The 18,401-nt window shown below is 32.0% G+C and overlaps 1 protein-coding gene and 1 long non-coding RNA gene across 10 annotated transcripts in view; one reads left to right on the top strand and one right to left on the bottom strand.

Moving 5' to 3' along the window:
* LOC145967407 (lachesin) overlaps nucleotides 1–18,401 on the bottom strand; it is a 172,061-nt gene that overhangs the window by 9,047 nt on the left and 144,613 nt on the right. For all 8 annotated transcript variants that reach the window (XR_014437404.1, XM_083092264.1, XM_083092263.1 and 5 more), the window contains exons 4-7: nucleotides 16,166–16,373; nucleotides 15,809–15,964; nucleotides 5,844–5,972; nucleotides 1,034–1,171 (exon numbers count right to left, since the gene is read on the bottom strand). Coding sequence is in view for 7 of the 8 variants with exons in the window: in XM_083092264.1 (XP_082948390.1) it covers nucleotides 1,034–1,171; nucleotides 5,844–5,972; nucleotides 15,809–15,964; nucleotides 16,166–16,373 (631 nt within the window). In the remaining variant the exon portion in view is untranslated. The remainder of the gene's footprint in view (nucleotides 1–1,033; nucleotides 1,172–5,843; nucleotides 5,973–15,808; nucleotides 15,965–16,165; nucleotides 16,374–18,401) is intronic.
* On the top strand, nucleotides 10,417–15,182 carry LOC145967408 (uncharacterized). Of its 2 annotated transcripts, XR_014437405.1 has the most exons (4): nucleotides 10,417–10,691; nucleotides 11,334–11,477; nucleotides 14,833–14,993; nucleotides 15,092–15,182. It is a non-coding gene; the product is annotated as an uncharacterized LOC145967408 (long non-coding RNA). The 2 variants fall into 2 exon arrangements; XR_014437406.1 differs by lacking the exons at nucleotides 14,833–14,993; nucleotides 15,092–15,182 and adding an exon at nucleotides 11,606–12,949.

The raw sequence follows: 18,401 nt of genomic DNA, 5'->3' as shown, positions 1-18,401 counted from the left end.
AGACTATCATATCGCAGAGATCCTGTCTTTTTTAACATTGTTAAATACCTTTACAGCAATTACAAATCGAAATAATAATATATATGTTATATTTTCTCGCGTAAAAAATGGAAGATATTAAATATAGAAAATTCTCTATCAGAGAGACGTGCAATAATTGCGAAAGACATTTACATGTCTGATTTTTAAAATTATCACAGACTATTATATCGCAGAGATCCTGTTTTATTTAACATTGTTAAATACCTTTACGGCAATTACAAATCGAAATGATAATATATATGTTATATTTTCTCGCATAAAAAATGGAAGATATTAAATATAGAAAATTCTCTATCAGAGAGACGTGCAATAATTGCGAAAGACATTTACATGTCTGATTTTTAAAATTATCACAGACTATCATATCGCTGAGAATCTGTCCTTTTTAACATTGTTAAATGTATGACAACTACAAATCGAAATGATAATATATATGTTCAAAAAATTATATTTTCTCGCAAAAAATGAGGATCTTAAATATAACTGTATATAAATATAAACTGTATCAAACACTGAACTCTAATACATACTGGAAGCCATCAAGGAGTGGCCAAACTTGGAGAAAGAGACAATCATATGTCGTATAGGTATCTCTATCCTTGTTGCGATTTTCTGATTGAAACCCTTCGGTAAAACCCTTCTCCAAAAACATTGTTCAAAAAATGTTTCGAGATAGTATTCAAGAAAAAATCTATAAATGATTCAACAATAGTTTCCTATGATTATATTCTTCTGTAAATAATTATCATTAATATTTACTGTACCACATGGCATTAACAACACTGAAGTTAATTGAGGCTAATGTTTTTAGTAAAGAGTAATACATGTTAGAACGAGACAAGTGTATCTATACATTATTTGTGTGCTTCTCTCCAATCTTGGCCGTCTCTCACCTAAACAAAATAGCTTGTTCCAATATATAATAAAGTTCAGTGGTATCAAACATGCAACAATTGTAAAAGATATTTGAATATCGGATTTTTAAAATTACCAGACACTATCATATCACCGCGTTCTGTTGTCCAATAATTTATAGAATTTGGATAAGCTTCAGTATGACATTCAAGTGTTACGTCTTGTCCAATATAAGCTCCTTCCAACTGATTTGGTATTGAAAGCATCGGTGGAACTGTAAATTAGAAATGTGAAATTCACATTAATGTGAATTATATATATAATAATAATATATTATTCACATACACACATAATATATAAATTAATAATATTTTATATATTATATTAATAATATGTTACATTTAATAACTACTATTAATAATATTTTCACATTTCCCATTATCTTTTCTTTTCATATATCAATAATATCATTTGTATAAAATAATATTAATTATTGCGATATATTTTTGCATATACAAGTATATGAATGAGCGCGGGCATATAACACGTATTTCACACATATATATATATGTATATATATATATATATATATATATATATATATGTGTGCGTGTGCGTGTGCGTGTGTGCGCGCGCGCGCGTGTGTGTGTGTGATCAATATTTTAAATCGAAAATAATTAAACCAAAGACTAACATTATTCATAAGAAAATTTTCCTTTCCTTTTACATACGTATACTTCATTTTATATACGTTTGTGCTTATTTTTATGTAAAATTACAAATTTAATATTAAGATAAAAGAAAAAATAGGTCAATGAAAAAAATATCCTGCTAAAATCATATAAATCTATCATTCTCATTAAAGCAATAAAGAAAATTTGTACAAATATATATAAAAGAAGTCTTTTCCAAGTTATTTTTAATGTAAAATTTCAAAAAATTTCAATGAAATGTTCGCGAAAAAGCGCAGTTAACACGCAATTTCCATTGCATGCAATAGCATACAATTACCCATTTTTGCGCCGGAGGTTATTACGATTTAAAAGCACTATCTGAAAATAAGCATTTGCTTGCAGTTGCATGCAATGTAGACTGCATGTCAGCTTTATCGAGTCAACTTCCACTATATTTTTGAAAGTGCAAAAGAATTCAGAACATAAAAAGATTTTTCTTATCTTTATATTTGTCAAGTGTTTTAATTTTTAAGTTAAAAAAAATGATTTTAGAAATATCTTTTGCACTTATATATACATATATAAAAATTCAACATAACCATAAAACCATCTAAAACTCTTTGTGAAAAAATTTAAATTATATATAGACATATTTATTTTATTAAAAAACGTTTCGAAATATTTTAATTTTATTAATTTTACACATTTTATTAATTTTACACATTTTTAGGAACAATTAACATATAATATTATTTAAAATTTTGCGACTAAAAGCAATATTTCCATAATCAATTTAATTTACGATTTTTTCCTTTTATTCAAAATATATATATATATATATATATATATATATATATATATATATATTGAATAAAAGAAAAAAATTGTAAAAATGTGTAAAATTAATAAAATTAAAATATTTCGAAACGTTTTTTAATAAAATAAATATGTCTATATATAATTTGAATTTTTTCACAAAGAGTTTTAGATGGTTTTATGGTTATGTTGAATTTTGATTCCGAAAAGTACTTTTTTATTAATCGTATCATCAACTTATCTAATTAAAATCATTTTACTAATTAAAAGTTTAACATTTAGTATTTCTTTTAAAAGAAAACATTTTATATCAAGACTCTCAATTGATATTGGTGTATCATAAATGTGAGACCATGTCTTTTTCGATCGATATAGATATCCCAATATATCGTGTCATACTTTCGTCTTTTACGGACGAACGTAAATCACGATTTACTAGCAGCAGGTGCACTTTCGACAGAACTACGGAGGGTAGTTTTTCCACCTATCTCTTTTCCCCAACCGTCGTGCTGAGCTATCGATAAATCTATAGACTGCAAGCAAGTATACACTTTGATTGCACATCATTCAATACGTATTTTAGAAGCGTAATTCTTATCTATCAAACTTTAAATTGTGCATGCACGCATGTTTAAAAGAATACTAATCACAAGACTTTGTATATAATATTTAAATAAATATTAAAAATCAAGATCCTTTATTTAGCAAAAAATAAATGCACCCGCACACACATTTAATTATGTGCATCTTTTTCAAATTTTAATTTTACTTTAATAAATTTTAACTTTTTGATTATTTATTCTTTAAAGAGAAAAATCCTAATATAAATTCTTTTCTTTCACGATTAACTGTCGTTGAAATAATTTAATCTATATATAAATCGCACTATAATCGCACACAATCTATGGTAATGACTGCCTCTGATGCACTGAAGATAAAGTCGTCGAAAAAATTGTTTGATGATATATCTTTGTGATACACGATCGACATTAATTCATGTCACGTGTTAGTAATACTCGCGTATTTATCATGCACTACGCGCATCATCAGATCAACATCCGCGCGAGAATATATAGCACAATATGCCACACAATATTTACAAAAAAAAAGAGAAAAGACTAGATTCGCAAGGGCAGTGTGTAACTGGTCAAAAAGTTGACGTGATTCGTGACCCTCATACGAAATTGCCGTTCAAGGGTGGCTCGAATTCTTCGGACGATTATTAATATTTGTGCTTGCCCGCAGGAGGAAAGGTAGACACGTAGAAACGAGAAACTAATGTGCTAGAAGAGATGATGCGGAGACGCGTTTCGCACCCCAAACTGAGTAGAACCTGGGAATTATCGAAGGACGGGTGGCGTTTGAAATGGCTGCGCGGGGATGAACGGACGTATATCGACCATATCTAGGTCAAGTAGCTATCCATAAATCGGTGGCTAAATGAGACGTTGAAAATCGACCTAATGCATGGCGCACCGCGAGGATGCTTTTACGGATGGGGAACAACGACTCTTCGAAAGTTGCAGCGGTGACAATGTGCTTCAAATATGTGTGTGTATATGATGTATATGTGCTGAATTTCCTCTTTTTCATATATTTTATATAAATAACTTTATATAAATAACTATATTTTTGGCTTATATCTCGCCAGATATTTTCTTTTGGATTTTATTGCAGCGAAATATGATTTAATCTATTTCACCATATATTTATATGAAATGAAAATATATATTATTTCTACAATAAATATAAAAATGTATATTTTTAATCTCTAAAAAAAACTTTATTTAGAATATAACCTTTTCTTATAAATAACATATTATATTGTAATGTGTATAATATGTGTATGTGTATTCTATTAAATTTAGATGCCATAAAATATAATAACATAGCACTTTTGTAACATCTGTTAAAAATTTAATACAACATGCAAAGTTGGCGTAACTTTGTCAGAAGATTAATAAAAAGCTTATGAGAAACAATATTAGTCTAGTTCATATATCAAAGAAAACTAGTAGCTTTATTTTCATTTCTAACGTTTATGAACCACGTCGAGTTTATTAAAAGTATAATATTTCCGACATCATACTTTACTACTTCCAGCGACCGGCATTTACTAAGTTACGCGCACCTTGCAATCGGGGAAGTATGATAAAAACGGGTTTCTCTCCATCATCCTTTCTTATCATCTTTTCTTGCACAGAAAAATACGCGGGTATTCTTACGCGACAATAGTCGTTTCTTCCTGAGTTTTATCCCACTCTTATCATAATACCGAAGTGCATAGTATTACGATGACAGCGTGGTTTTCGCTAATGGCATACATATACACGAAGGAATCGATGGTGTCAGTGTCAAATCCAGCGCTCAATAGAATAATATTGATGTAAAATCAATATAATCTAAAACGAATAAATTGTTGAATATCCGCAGATTGATATTTCACATTGTAAATATATGATAATAAAGAAATAATAAATGAAGTCATACAATTATTTTAGTATAATTATATATTAATTATGTCACAACCAATATATAATTATAAATTTATATCAAAATTAATATAATTATTAGTAGTTATATTATTTATAGTTATATTAGAATATTAGTTATGATATATGTGTTTTTCAAAAGAGAATTAATATCAAATATATTAAATTATATCGAAACACGATAATTAAAAGAAAAAATACCTATGATTTTAATTTTAACTTTTTGTTAAAATAATTTATTATATAATCGTATAATTTCCTATACATATATATAAAATCATATTTAATAAATTTGATACATATATTCAAATATATTATAAATATATTATATTTAAAATGTACATATATTCATTTACATGCAGACGTTTTAATCTATATTTGATTATCCGACGCGATCCTTCAAAGTTTCGATTGGCTCAGTTTCGATACTTGCGCTGGAAAATAATTTCCATAAACTTTTTCAATCAGAGAAATCAATATTAAAATCGCTGACTTTGCAAACTATTGGTTTTATCTGAATTCGTTAGGTTAATAGGCAGAAAGCTATTACTTTACGAATATTTTGAAATGTTTTTCTAATCTGTGTATTTATATAAATATAAATTAAATTTTATTAAATTTTATTAAAAACTTTTTGCTTTATATCAATTTCTGTTTTTCTTTTTTTTATCAAAAATTGTATCTGTCCGCAATTCTGGCTTTTATTAGAAATTATTATCCATTATTCATGTTATGATTGTGCGTATTAAATTTTGCCAGATAATGTTTTAAAAAATATTTATACGTACGGATTTCTCTCCATTTTTATCATTTTTTATTGCACAGAAAAATACGCGGATATTCTTACGCGACAATAGTCGTTTCTTCCTGCGTTTTATTTCCTTCTTATTACAATATCGAAGTACATAATATTACGATGACAGAATATAAGAATTCTTTGATAATATGAAAATTAGTGACTTACATTGTACACGCAGCGAGACTCGCTTGCTCACCGATGGTGGAACACCGTTTGAAGCTATGCATAAATAAGCGCCCATATGAAGGCGGCTTATCTTCACGATATGCAACACTTCACCATCCACGACATTCACTGAAACATAAAATGTTCACATATATTAGCATATAAACTGCAAAAGCCTCAGGAAAATGTATTTATTATGCTATTTCAACACTTCAGTTTTTATCGTAAGATAAAATATTTGCAACTAAATTGTTATAAAAGAATACGGGTCATAAGTTCTATTACGAGAACTACAATAGCAATCAGTTAACAATCGAATTTTGAATTAAACGATACTTTTTAATTAAAACGTGTTTCGCGTTGTAAATAACAGATTGTTGAAAAATCCTCGTATCATATTCTGCGCAAAGTAATTATTGTAGAACGTATAATACAATTTGATAAATACACACGGCTCGTCGCAATTGTAATTCTTCTCACGAATTAATAAGCGCGTGGCGTGCCATGATAATATCAGAATTATTTCGAAACGCGCGGATATCGATAATGCCGACAAAGAAGGCAGCATGCACCATAGCATGGGGTGTTGAAAGCGCGATGCGCATATGCGTCGAAACTTTTATTGCATGTCGTGTGACAAAGAGCACTTTGCGCCTTTCCGGAGAGCTATTTGCATCTACGTTGCATTCATTTCTGGCATGTTGGTTGATATGACTGGCGCAGATCGCATAAAGTAGATAGATAGGGAGCAAATTAAACTCTACAAAGGCGCGAAGTAAAGATAAGTTACGCCGAAACTTCGTCACAAGAGTTGCTTAGATATTAAAGACTCGTATACGCTGATAATCACATTATTGGCATTGATTCTGTCGCCTGCGAAATCTCAATTATAATGATATAAAGACAAAGTAGAAATGTACATTATATATTATTTGCTAATAGACTATATATGCAAAATGTCTCAAAAGTCACGTGTCTTTTTCTTTACTACTAGGTGATATGCGATCAAACAAAAATTTCATTTATAAACATTTGTTAAAGTAATGCTTTTTTTATTACATACGTATCATTGTGTATAGATAAAATGTGTGTATAAATGTGTAGATAAATTGTTATACTTTAATATTTCAAAAGATTACTCCGAAACTCCACAAAATTACTACGGCTATCCTCGTGTAATTCATGTCATAAACGATAATATCATACGCAAACAAAACGTACGTTATAGCTCGATGTGCCTTTCCTGATTTCTAGAACGATTACACAGTCGACGTGTGTCGACCATTGGTAGTGTAAAGCAAATTGTCATATTAACGGAGAAACTGTTGTATTTGATGGAATGATCTACGTTATCTCTCTGTCGCCACTCAATGGATATTACATGTGCTATATATATTCTCTGCCTAGATATAGAAATCACCTATGATTCAACAAATGTCTCGCATATCTTACTACACCGACCAAACTATCTTTTAGCAAAATATAGTAAACTATTCTCATACAGCATAGAATATTGTAGCTATAATATTCTGTACTCTATATAAATTAATATAATATATATTATATATTTGTATACACACACATATATATAATTATTATATATTATATAAATGTATTATATTTTTAAATATAAAAATTGCATTATATATATATATATATTTTATATATATTATGCAATTTTTATATTTAAAAATAATACATTTATATAATATATAATAATAATTATATTAAATATATAATAATTAATCAAAAATATTTAGATTAATGTAATATTAATGGAATTAATCTAATACATAAAAGTTTTTTGAAGTTAACTATGTATGCATATCATGCAACTTTATTACATCAAATGTATACTTGAAACAAGAATTCATTCAATGATAGAAGTATAACTTTTCTCATCATTGTTTAGTTGAAATTCATATTCAACATTTCAAGAAAATGTAATGGTAAACGATATGTATCGCAATGAAAAACCTATTTAAGGTTTTCTTGCAATAAGGTTAAAAGCATCGTGAATGGCAAGAACGTTACGAACTTTACGTTTATTTGACCTATATATATAAAAGCAATAAGATATAAAAGTATAAGATGCTATGAGTTAACACATTATGCGTTTCAGGATATTTGACGCATTTTCTTCCTCTTCTTATGATTTCATTATTTAATGTCATTTAATTTCATTATTTAATTATTATTTATATCTTATTACACATTATTTAATTATGTTATTTTATATGTGTCATAAAGGTGGTATTATAAGGATCGACAATGCTTTTTAAATTGGTAGTAGATATATGATAATATCTGTAAATTCAGATTCGCACACAAATAAACGCACGCATATATTATTGCGAAATGTTATCACATTTGCATACTGCATTTATGCGTTCCCATGCGTAACAATTACAAGATATTAGCGTCAGGTCAGGTAAAATGAAAATTAAAAGCCATTGAATTCTCTCGGCCACGCAGCTGAAGATTTCTCTGTTGAAGAAAACGCAACACATATACACGTGATGCAGCGATGAAAGCAGTGAAAGGAATAAAGTTGTTACCCGGCCAGTAGTAGAACGCGAGAGGGTGCTGAATCCCTGGTAGCCGACCCCGTGCTACAAGCTACGCGGCAAACCTATCTATTGTTCCATAAACAATGCAGAGTACCGGGAGATTCTGCCAGCGGGTCGCACTTTCAGGGGGTTTTAATCAAGTAGTCCCGCAGGTCCTGTGTCGGAACTACCCGCTTACCGGTTTAGCGGAAACCTTTAAAACTTTCGGCTTAATGGGAAACCGCAATATGGCTCCTCGGCCGGGCAGAATTTCACGGCGGATGGATGGTGAGACGGGAACGAACAAAGAGAACGTGGACAATTATTATTTTCGGGCACGCTCAAATTTTATTGTTTTCCGCGCGATCGAAGTGGCTCAATTTAACTGCGCAGGGATCCGTTATTTCACGGTAGAATGGTGATCGATACCAGCCAGTTAAGATTAGAACACAATATTATCATATCGCGTGAACTCACGCGTTGTCATGTCTCTCACACACATTATAGTATAAATAGCACCATTAATCAAATTATCATCGATTCTTACGGGATTCTCATTTCTCATTTTTCCTATCCTTTTTATTCTTTTTGTTATTAATTTTTAATCGGCATTTCTTGCAATTTTTCTTTGGAAATATTATATAAATATTCCATAAAATATTACATAAAATTGGAAATATTACATAAATTATTATGTCCTGCATTGTCTACAATATATAATAACTTTTTTTAATTATTATGTCATTACAGAAAGATTCTTGTTTAATATTAGTGCAAAAAGAGGGATGTTTGGCACATATGAATATTATATACATTATTATATATTGAAAATATGTGCATAACATGACATTGCATGCGTCGATCTAAAAAGATTTCAACTTGTTCTCACTACAACAGTATTAAACTTCTATTAAACTGGCTTTTAGTCGTCAGATTTGATGAAGCTTCAATACATTATATATACCAACAAAATGGTTTCTAAATCAAGCGATATTATAGATAGATTGCGCGTCTGCAAGTGACGTAAAATCTTTCAAAGCTCCGCCATTTTAAACTGCGAATGCACCAGAATGGTGGCACCGCGCACGTGGAAGAATTCCCGAAATAAATTAACGTCCGTTTGAGTCGATGCCACGTGCGCGCGCGCGTTCGCGACGTACTTTGCATAACGTCCCCCAGCGGCGTATTCTCAGCGGCGTAAAAATAAGCGAACAGCTTACTCGAAGACGAAGTGGTAGGTTGGCCACCTATTTGGGAATTAGTACGTGATGTATTCCGACCCATAAGCGAAGGATGGGTCGAAGATATTTCATCCCGTCCCCTTTTCTCGTAGCCTTAAGTGCCCTTTTTCGCGTTATAACCGTGAGATAACCCGGGTACATTCATTCCCAAGCGAAATCCTCGGCCAACGATTATTGCCGCTAATGCATCCGCGAATGTTAGACCAGACGTAAGTGATTTCCACATATTTATTGCACTGGCCGTGAAGATGTTTTAACAAGTGTATTAAAGACAACGATCATGACAAATAGCGCAATTATGAAATATTAGAAGCAAATATAATAATTATATAATATAATCATATAATATAATAATATAATAATATAATAATTTTAGTCGATATTTTAAAATTTATATTTTTTGCGTTTTGTTAAAAAAATTTTAAAATGCATAAAAGAATGTGTCAAACGCATTTTTTATTATATATAATTCATTTGTTATCTCATGGAGAATTCTCTTGATTTTTCAATGAAAAATAAAACGCGGACTTTTTGAGTGAATTCGCATATTATCATGTTTGTTTGTAAACAAACGTACATGATACATAAATGATATAAAGGGCATGAATATTTGATATAATTTTAATAAATACTTAAAAATATTTTATACTGAAAAAGACATAAATGTTGATAGAGAGAGATTGCAGAGAGAGAAAGAAAGAGATTGAATTGAAATTGTATAAAAGACGATCGTGATGGAAAAATAAAGCCGCTCGTTACTACGTTCGCATTCAGGGAATATTAATGATCGATTGTCATGGACGATTGACGTCACCAGATTTGAAGGACAAATTACGTTTGCAGTGCAACATCGCGTAAAGCGAATGAAAGAGACGGGGCTATTATATTCCAGTTTCCAGTGAGAAATTTCTCAGATAATATTGACTCCGTGCTGAACGCTGACTTTACCAGCGGCTTGGAAGGCACAAAGGAACCTCAAACGGTAACGAGAAAACGTAACGTGCTTTCTCACCACAAGCATTGGCGTACCACCGCAGCCATCGGAACGTTCGATACCGGTTGGTATACGCATGTATGCGTGCGTGCGTGTGTGTGTGTGTGTTCTGGCATAGAACTGAGCGTTAGATGTATGGTGTGTATGTATGCGTGCAAAATGAGTGCGAGAGTATAGCCGACTTTGCGCCGTGCTTTATACCCGATGCACATCGCCTCCTATTCTCCTGTATACGCTCGTCTCTCGGCACCGGTGGGAAACTCAGCTCGTTGTCAGTTTCGATTTTCCAGTCGCGTCGCGTTATGTCGGCCTCGCGTCGACAAGCCGTGGTCGCATTAACGGAGAAGCCTTGCCAGGATACTCGTGAGAGTATCGGTGACGAAAATACTCGAGACATCTCTCTCTCTCTTTCTCTCTCTATTTCTCTATCTATATATTTCCCTTTATTTCCACTTTTTCATATAAACAAGTGGGTGAGAAGGGAGGCAGGTACGCGCGGTCTATAACTTTACGTATATATATTTAACGGTTGATGAACAGTGTAAGAACTCGTGTACACACATATAATCACAGTTGCGCCGCTACATTGATCCGCGATAATCGTGTGGGTGTGTATAGTGAAGTGAAGATAGATAAGGTGGATGAGATAGTTGCGCCAGATAGTTGTTACACACATGTACACATGTATGCGCGCGAACGAGTTTAGGGTCGTTTGTACATCGAGGGGATACACCAACCGATTCGACTGGTACTGATGGCAATGGCGAAGTGCACGGATGGACACGATGGACAGGTAGCGACCAGTGCAGGTGGCGACCGAGGCAAGGCAAACTCGTATATCTGTGAAAAGGTGAGAGAAGCCAATCGCGTTTTCCGAGCACGAAGCGCGCGAAACGACATCGACGAGTGTCGACGTATACGCGTTTCCATAACTATAGAAGACAGGGAGGTATCGCTTCCCTCCTATCCTTCTTTTAGGGCAAGTAAACCTCATCCCGTGGTATCGGAGTTGTTGCGAATGCGAATACCTTCTCCGCTCTCCGTAACCAGCCGCGTGCACCAATTCAGCCGAGTCTACCGAGTCTACCGGGACGTGGACATCGCTGGATTGCGACGTTATCGCTCTTATGAACGATCGTATTAAGGGCACGAGAGTAGCGCGACAATTCGTTTCCGCCGTCCTCGTCGTTTATTTGCCCTTCGTGCCTCCCCGCCGCCGCCGGCGCTCTAATTTCCCGCCCGCGCCTTCCTTTATCTTCCCCCTTCATATCCCCCCGCCGTCGTCCTTCCGCACGATCAGTTCCGGCCTGTCCGCCGGAGGTAAATCTCCCTCGTACCTGCAGGTGCCTCGCACCACAACCAACTCCAACACCATTGCACCATCCCCAACGACGGCACCTCGATGCGCCACGATAGTTTTGCTAAATTCGATTTGCTTTCTCATCTCTCTCGGCCATTCTTTTTCGGTTTCTTCGCTCCGAGACGAGGTGAGAGAGCGAGAGCTAGGATGGGCTAGGTATCCCCTCGACTCGAGAAGAAGCAAGGGAAGCCGACAACCATCTATACTTTCTTCGAGGGTTAGAGGGTGTCTGGAGGCTATCAGGCGGGGAGTAATGGCGTTAGCCCATCCCTCGTGCCCCAGAGGCCAACACATCAGTTAGTAACGCGGTCGTACGGCTCGAACGCGCACCATATTCACCACCGCGATATTTCGTCCAATTACGCCGATAATCTGACGCTTCTCTCGAATGACGAATCGTCGGTGCGCCAGAAGGCGTCTATCTACGCCAATTGGTATCGATTACGCGTCAATGTACGACAATTTTACAGATTCATAATGCAGATATACGATAAGAATCCATTTTTAAAAGTATTAAAGCAACCAGAAATTTCTGGTAAATTTTTCTGTAAAATACTTTTTACAAAGAGTCGAGTTTTTAATATCGTAAAAATATCTCCTTAATGTTTAACTTTGTAGCAATAATACTAGTGCATGATCCCCTTATTTCCTGATAATAATCACTTTAAAATCCACTTTAGGTCCTATTATATATAAGAAGTATCCCCTCCTTCCCTTAAATTTAATATCCCAACGAGAAGCATTTAAGAACTTGCGTGAACCTTTAAAGGTTAATAAAAATGTCACTTCAGAAAGTTTTCAAGCAGCTTAAAATATGACAAATGATACACGTTATGATAGTTGAAAACTGAATCTTCTAAATAGAAAATAAAAATATTAGAAGAAATACAAAGTAGATGTTATTGAAAACGAGAAACACTTTATTTAAATAGATGATGTATGTAAGGATTTATCATAAATAAAATATTCATAGCTTCTAAGAGATGTTAAACCTTTCAACACTCACGTGCTATATGTGTTAAACGCAAACATAAAAGTTTATTACTTTTTTAAGAAAGTAGTGTTATAAAATGTCAACTTATGTAATTTTATTTATTACTTTAGTTATTATTTAAGTTATTATTTTAGTTATTATTTTATAAATTCTCTATAACTAGATGTTTTTAAAATAATAAATGAGAGTTTATTATATATACATTATACTTATGTATCTTTGAATGCATCGCAAAATAATGCTCGAGTGATTGCGGAAAGAGATGTTATTTTTTGCAATGCTAGGTTTACGTATTAATAAATAAAATTTAAACATACGTGATTTTACCAGAATTAATGGTAGAAATTATTATTATATTCGTGAAATAAATTCACCTTCAGGCAAATTAATCAACATACTTTTCCAGGAAGTTATAAAGTGCACTTTCATTAATAATACTACAAAACCAATATTGCATTTATATCATTATGCATTATTTCTTCGACTACAATGAAGAAAAAGACACATAATTAAATAGACATAATCGTACCTTATACTTTCTTCTTTTTTACTATCGCATTAATTTCTATGTTTTTTTAATATTTCTATTTTTACTAGAATTTAGTGTAGATTTGTAATAATAATAATAATATGTAATTTTCATAGATATCAGTGCAAATAACAATTGCGCTATTCATGTAAAACAAAATATTTATATAAGTAACAAAGTATTTATATAAGAAAAATTATAAAGTCATATAAAATAAAAAATGATATAAAATAAAGTTACAATAATAATGCAATTAATAGCGATATTCCTCTTAAATATTTTGTCTAAAAATTTTATAGAAAAATTATTTTAATTATTATTAGTTTTATTTATCAATTAATTACAAGAGTAATACAAAATAAAATAACATAAATAAATATAGAAACAAAATTAATTATATGGATTTATCAATAAATGTACATACTTATTAATTTGGTTAATATTTATATTACATATATAAGAAACTTCCCCTTAATCAGATATATCGTATCGATTTTGACAATAAATTACGCATCACTTCGGTAACAGATAATCAGTATATCAAGTTACGCTATTTTTCCATATCAGAACGCGACATCCATATTTATCAGTAACAATTTATACGGTCAGCTTAGTATAGGATAGTGGTTTACGATCTGACGGTTGACGATCCTCTCCGAACGCCGGCGTCGGTCTATGCCTGGAGGGCAATGAAAATTTAAATTAGCGTAGAAATTAAATCCAGCCTTTATTGAGAGGAAACCCTTCGGAATCTGCAGACGGTTTAACGTCTCACTTTCCTACATCCTAGTCAACCGGATTGTATTTTTATAATTAGTCATCAAGAGGATAATTATAGTATCGATTGAGATGCCTAGGGAAGTAAACGTGTTTTTCATATGTCATATGTCACATGGTTATTTTCACGAGATTAGAACGACAAGAATATCTCGCACCTGCACGTATTGATCTATTATTTATACCGGAGTCACATAACTATCAGCGGAAACTAACATAATTGATCAATGAATTCTTCGTTTATTTTTCGCGCTTAAATTAAAACATACACGCGCAGGCATATTTTGTAGAGCTTTAATTAATTATAATATATAAATATCATTCCGCTGTCAGTTCAGTATGACAAAAATACATCTTGCTCGACTTGCTAAAAAAGTCGAGATAAAATGATATAAATAGAGAAGTTCAATATGAAATAAAAAATTTTATATATTCGCAGACATCGAAGAAACTTTTTTCGCGTACTTATATACCTTCATATATCTCTAAATATTGATTTCAACACCTAGTTACTAACTGCAATTGCACTCTTGGACATATTACAGTACAGTTTGGTGATATACAGTGGTTATACCACGCATCTGAATAATTGCATTCTGGCCATGGTTTACTCGACCAAATTTTGATGTCGAACCAGGAGAGAAATTATTCGATCATTACAGCGCAACGCTACTGGATGAATGATACCGATTTAGATTTTATAGTTGTATATGTTTTCTCGTATATAAGATTGTATTATCTATGAATAAAAAATATATAATCTCCCATAATATTACTAATAATATAAATAACTTCATATTTTAGCAAAAATAAAGTATAAGAAGTCGAAAATAAAATTAATTAGTGGTAATCGTGGTATATAATTGATACAAATCTGTAACATAGTTGAATTCGATATTGGAAAATTGATAAAATATATCCCACATTATGCAGAATAAATTTAATTATCACGATATTTTCTGTTAACTATTATATTGTTTTATATTCAAGCTTTATTGTGCCTATTATTTTACGATTCCATTTATCTTTTTGATTTCAGTTATATTGTTAACAGAGTACAAAAAATGCAACTTTAACATAAAGTAATAGTCATGTAATAATAATAATCTTATTGAATCTTAAACTCAAAAATTGCTAAAATTGTATATTATTTGAGATATTTTATTCAGTATATACATATATCGAGATATGCCATTTCGCGCCAAACTCGCGGAGACCAGAGATAATTAATGAACTTTTAAGCTTAATACTTTGTAATATGATAATTTATAATCGTATCGTCATTGGTCAGAAATGCAACTTACAACTAAGCCGCAAATGCGATGATATTTTGAACAAGAATAGTAATCTAGCGTCGAACAATCCAGTATTATTAATTATTTGACTACGATATCGACCGGCACATTTCTCGATAGTATTACGAAAGCGGTGACTATTTAGGCTGCGTTAATCTCCGAATATTATCGTTTCTATCCGTTCGATTATTCATATAAATCATAGTGAGTTGTAATTGAGACTCACCACTTTCGCCATTATAATTTATGTTCTTGCCATCCTCCCGTCGCCACATGACGTAAGGCTCCGGATATCCGGTCGCTTTGCACGTCAACGTCACGTTGGAAGCTTCGCGGACCACCATGTCAGTGCTGGTCTCTTTAGTAATAATCGACGGTGGTACTGCGACATAAATGTTAGAAAAATTTTATTTCTAAGATGGTTGTATTTATGCACATTTTATTTGAATTTTTTAGATATTTATAACCACTGATTTATATATTCAAGATATGTGTAGTTTTTTGAAAGATTGTAATAAATACAAGTAATTTTGAGTGTAAATATACGTATATCGGAGAAGATTTTGTCTAAATTATTACTCACCTACAACTTGTACATAGCCCTGACGACTTTTCATTGGATCCGTGTTCACCTGGCACATGTACCACCCACGATCGACTTCCTGTACGTCCTTTATGTGAAGGTACCACGAGCGGTGATCATTGTATGTTAGCGAAATTCGTGGATTCTGAGTAATTACATTCTGATGAATCGATAATATAGTTTGTGTGTCAACCCGCACCCACGCCACCTAAAACAAACGTTACAGAATAATTGCAGTTTTCTTAAATTCTATTTTTCATGTTTCCACTTAATCTGCTTAATTATCAAAATATTACTCAATTTAATTTACAAATTAAACTATGAGCTTATTTTAATTGAAATACACATATGTATGTTGTATGTTTTTTGAAAATGATGTGTTCCGCAGAGACGATTAATGTCACATAGATTCAATTATGAAATATCTTTTATAGGATCTTGAAGCCCGTATGACATACAATATATCTTTCTTATCAGCGAATTTTAGGATAAGTCTGATGATTCTATATCTCCTTTTATTGAACGTTCTCCTTTTTTTTCTTCTTACTCCAATAATCGAGTAAGATTATATAACATTTTCCAACCTCTACATGGATCTTGAAGAACTGACAGAGACTTAGAACTACTTACTCTTCTTCCTACCACTGACTCTGCACATTTCCGTCGTTGAGTTTCCGATATAGGCAAGAGGTTTCTTGAGCATGCAAAACATGCCAGAAGTCTTGCGAATTCTACAGTATAATTTCCACCGCAAGTGCAGCTCGAGTATGTTTCGTGTTTCCAGTACTACGACTGGAGAGTATCGCTTGTAGAAAAGATCAGCTCACTCTCTCGCGCGAATATTTTAGCTTTCTATATTTATATATGTGTATTTATATACGCGCAACTAAGGATAAATAATATGCGAAAACATCTGAGTACATACTTGTACGCTCACGCTTATGCAAATTTCTCAATATTATTTTTTATTATAATATTACTTTAACTTGATACAAGCTTCAATTCTTATTAACGTAACGAATAATGATTTATAAATTTGACATTGTTACAATCTTAAACAAGATGTGAAATATATAACAATATATATATTTATTTAAGAAAAACTAAGCGTATGTAAATAATTTAAAACTAAAGAAAATCTAAAAATTTGAGACAATTTGAGATAAAGATATTTTAGATATTCTTATGTTTTTTGAAATAAAAGCAAAATTAAATGCTTTTCAAACGTTATTAACGATAATACAAATACAATAACATTTTTCACTTTATATAAGTTGTGTATAAATATACTTATATATTAAGTTAATATTTTATGACAATACACATATGTTTAACATATGTATAACATACATTTTATGGACACTCTTAATTAAATTTCAAATTCAATGTTTATATGTGTTCTGTAAATTAAGATTGAAATTATTTAGAAAAGAGAAGAATATTTATATTTAATATAATTTATATTTAAATAAATAATATATTAAATTATATTACAAACTTAAAAATTTCGAGCTCTTTGATGTCGAAAAATATTTAACCCTTCTCTGTAATAGAAAAGTTTTTTGATTAAAAAAAATGAATGAGTATAAGAATCAAAATGCTGTCGAGAGAAAATTTTTGAATGCGTAATATGCTTTCTCCTCGGAATGCACGGTGAATACCGGGAGCACGAAAACTCGTCGAACGATGAGGATATAAATCTTTCAGCTCTCATTAAATTTTCAAGCGACGAATGGCGAATACCTTGCAGATTATATTATATATAGCGAAGAACATTCTTGAAATACGCTTAAAGGAAATGTATGAATTTAATTTAACTCGTTTAATAAGAAATGAAGAAATCCACGATATGACGCGATAAGAGAGCGAAGGCAAAAAAATAGAGTTAGTTAGCTCACGAAACATGGAATAATGTATAAACTTCGACTTGATTCTTGGATCACCATCTTGAGAAAGAAGGAACGTGTTATTAGCTTACGTCCTCTTTTCCCTGCGAACTACATTGTATCCGGTAAGTGTTGTCGCTACTCAGCAGAACGAATTGTATCCCATTGTTACGTCATCTCAATTAACTGAAGGAAAATGAAGCAATTATGCAAGGCCTTTGATAACGGTACGTAAACTAGGACCGTCCAATTCGCAGTCTACGGACCATAAACGCCGTAGGGATTTCAGCAGATATTATCTTCGTTTAATTTGTGCAAGCGCTTCTCTACAAAACGGCAAGAAAACTTCG

This window comes from Camponotus vicinus, unplaced genomic scaffold (genome assembly GCF_025532165.1).
Source record: "Camponotus vicinus isolate PSW18456_S1 unplaced genomic scaffold, iyCamVici1.0 SCAF_2, whole genome shotgun sequence".
Lineage (NCBI taxonomy): Eukaryota > Metazoa > Arthropoda > Insecta > Hymenoptera > Formicidae > Camponotus > Camponotus vicinus.
Note: the sequence above shows the minus strand (reverse complement) of the source record. Positions and strands in the feature narration are given on the sequence as shown.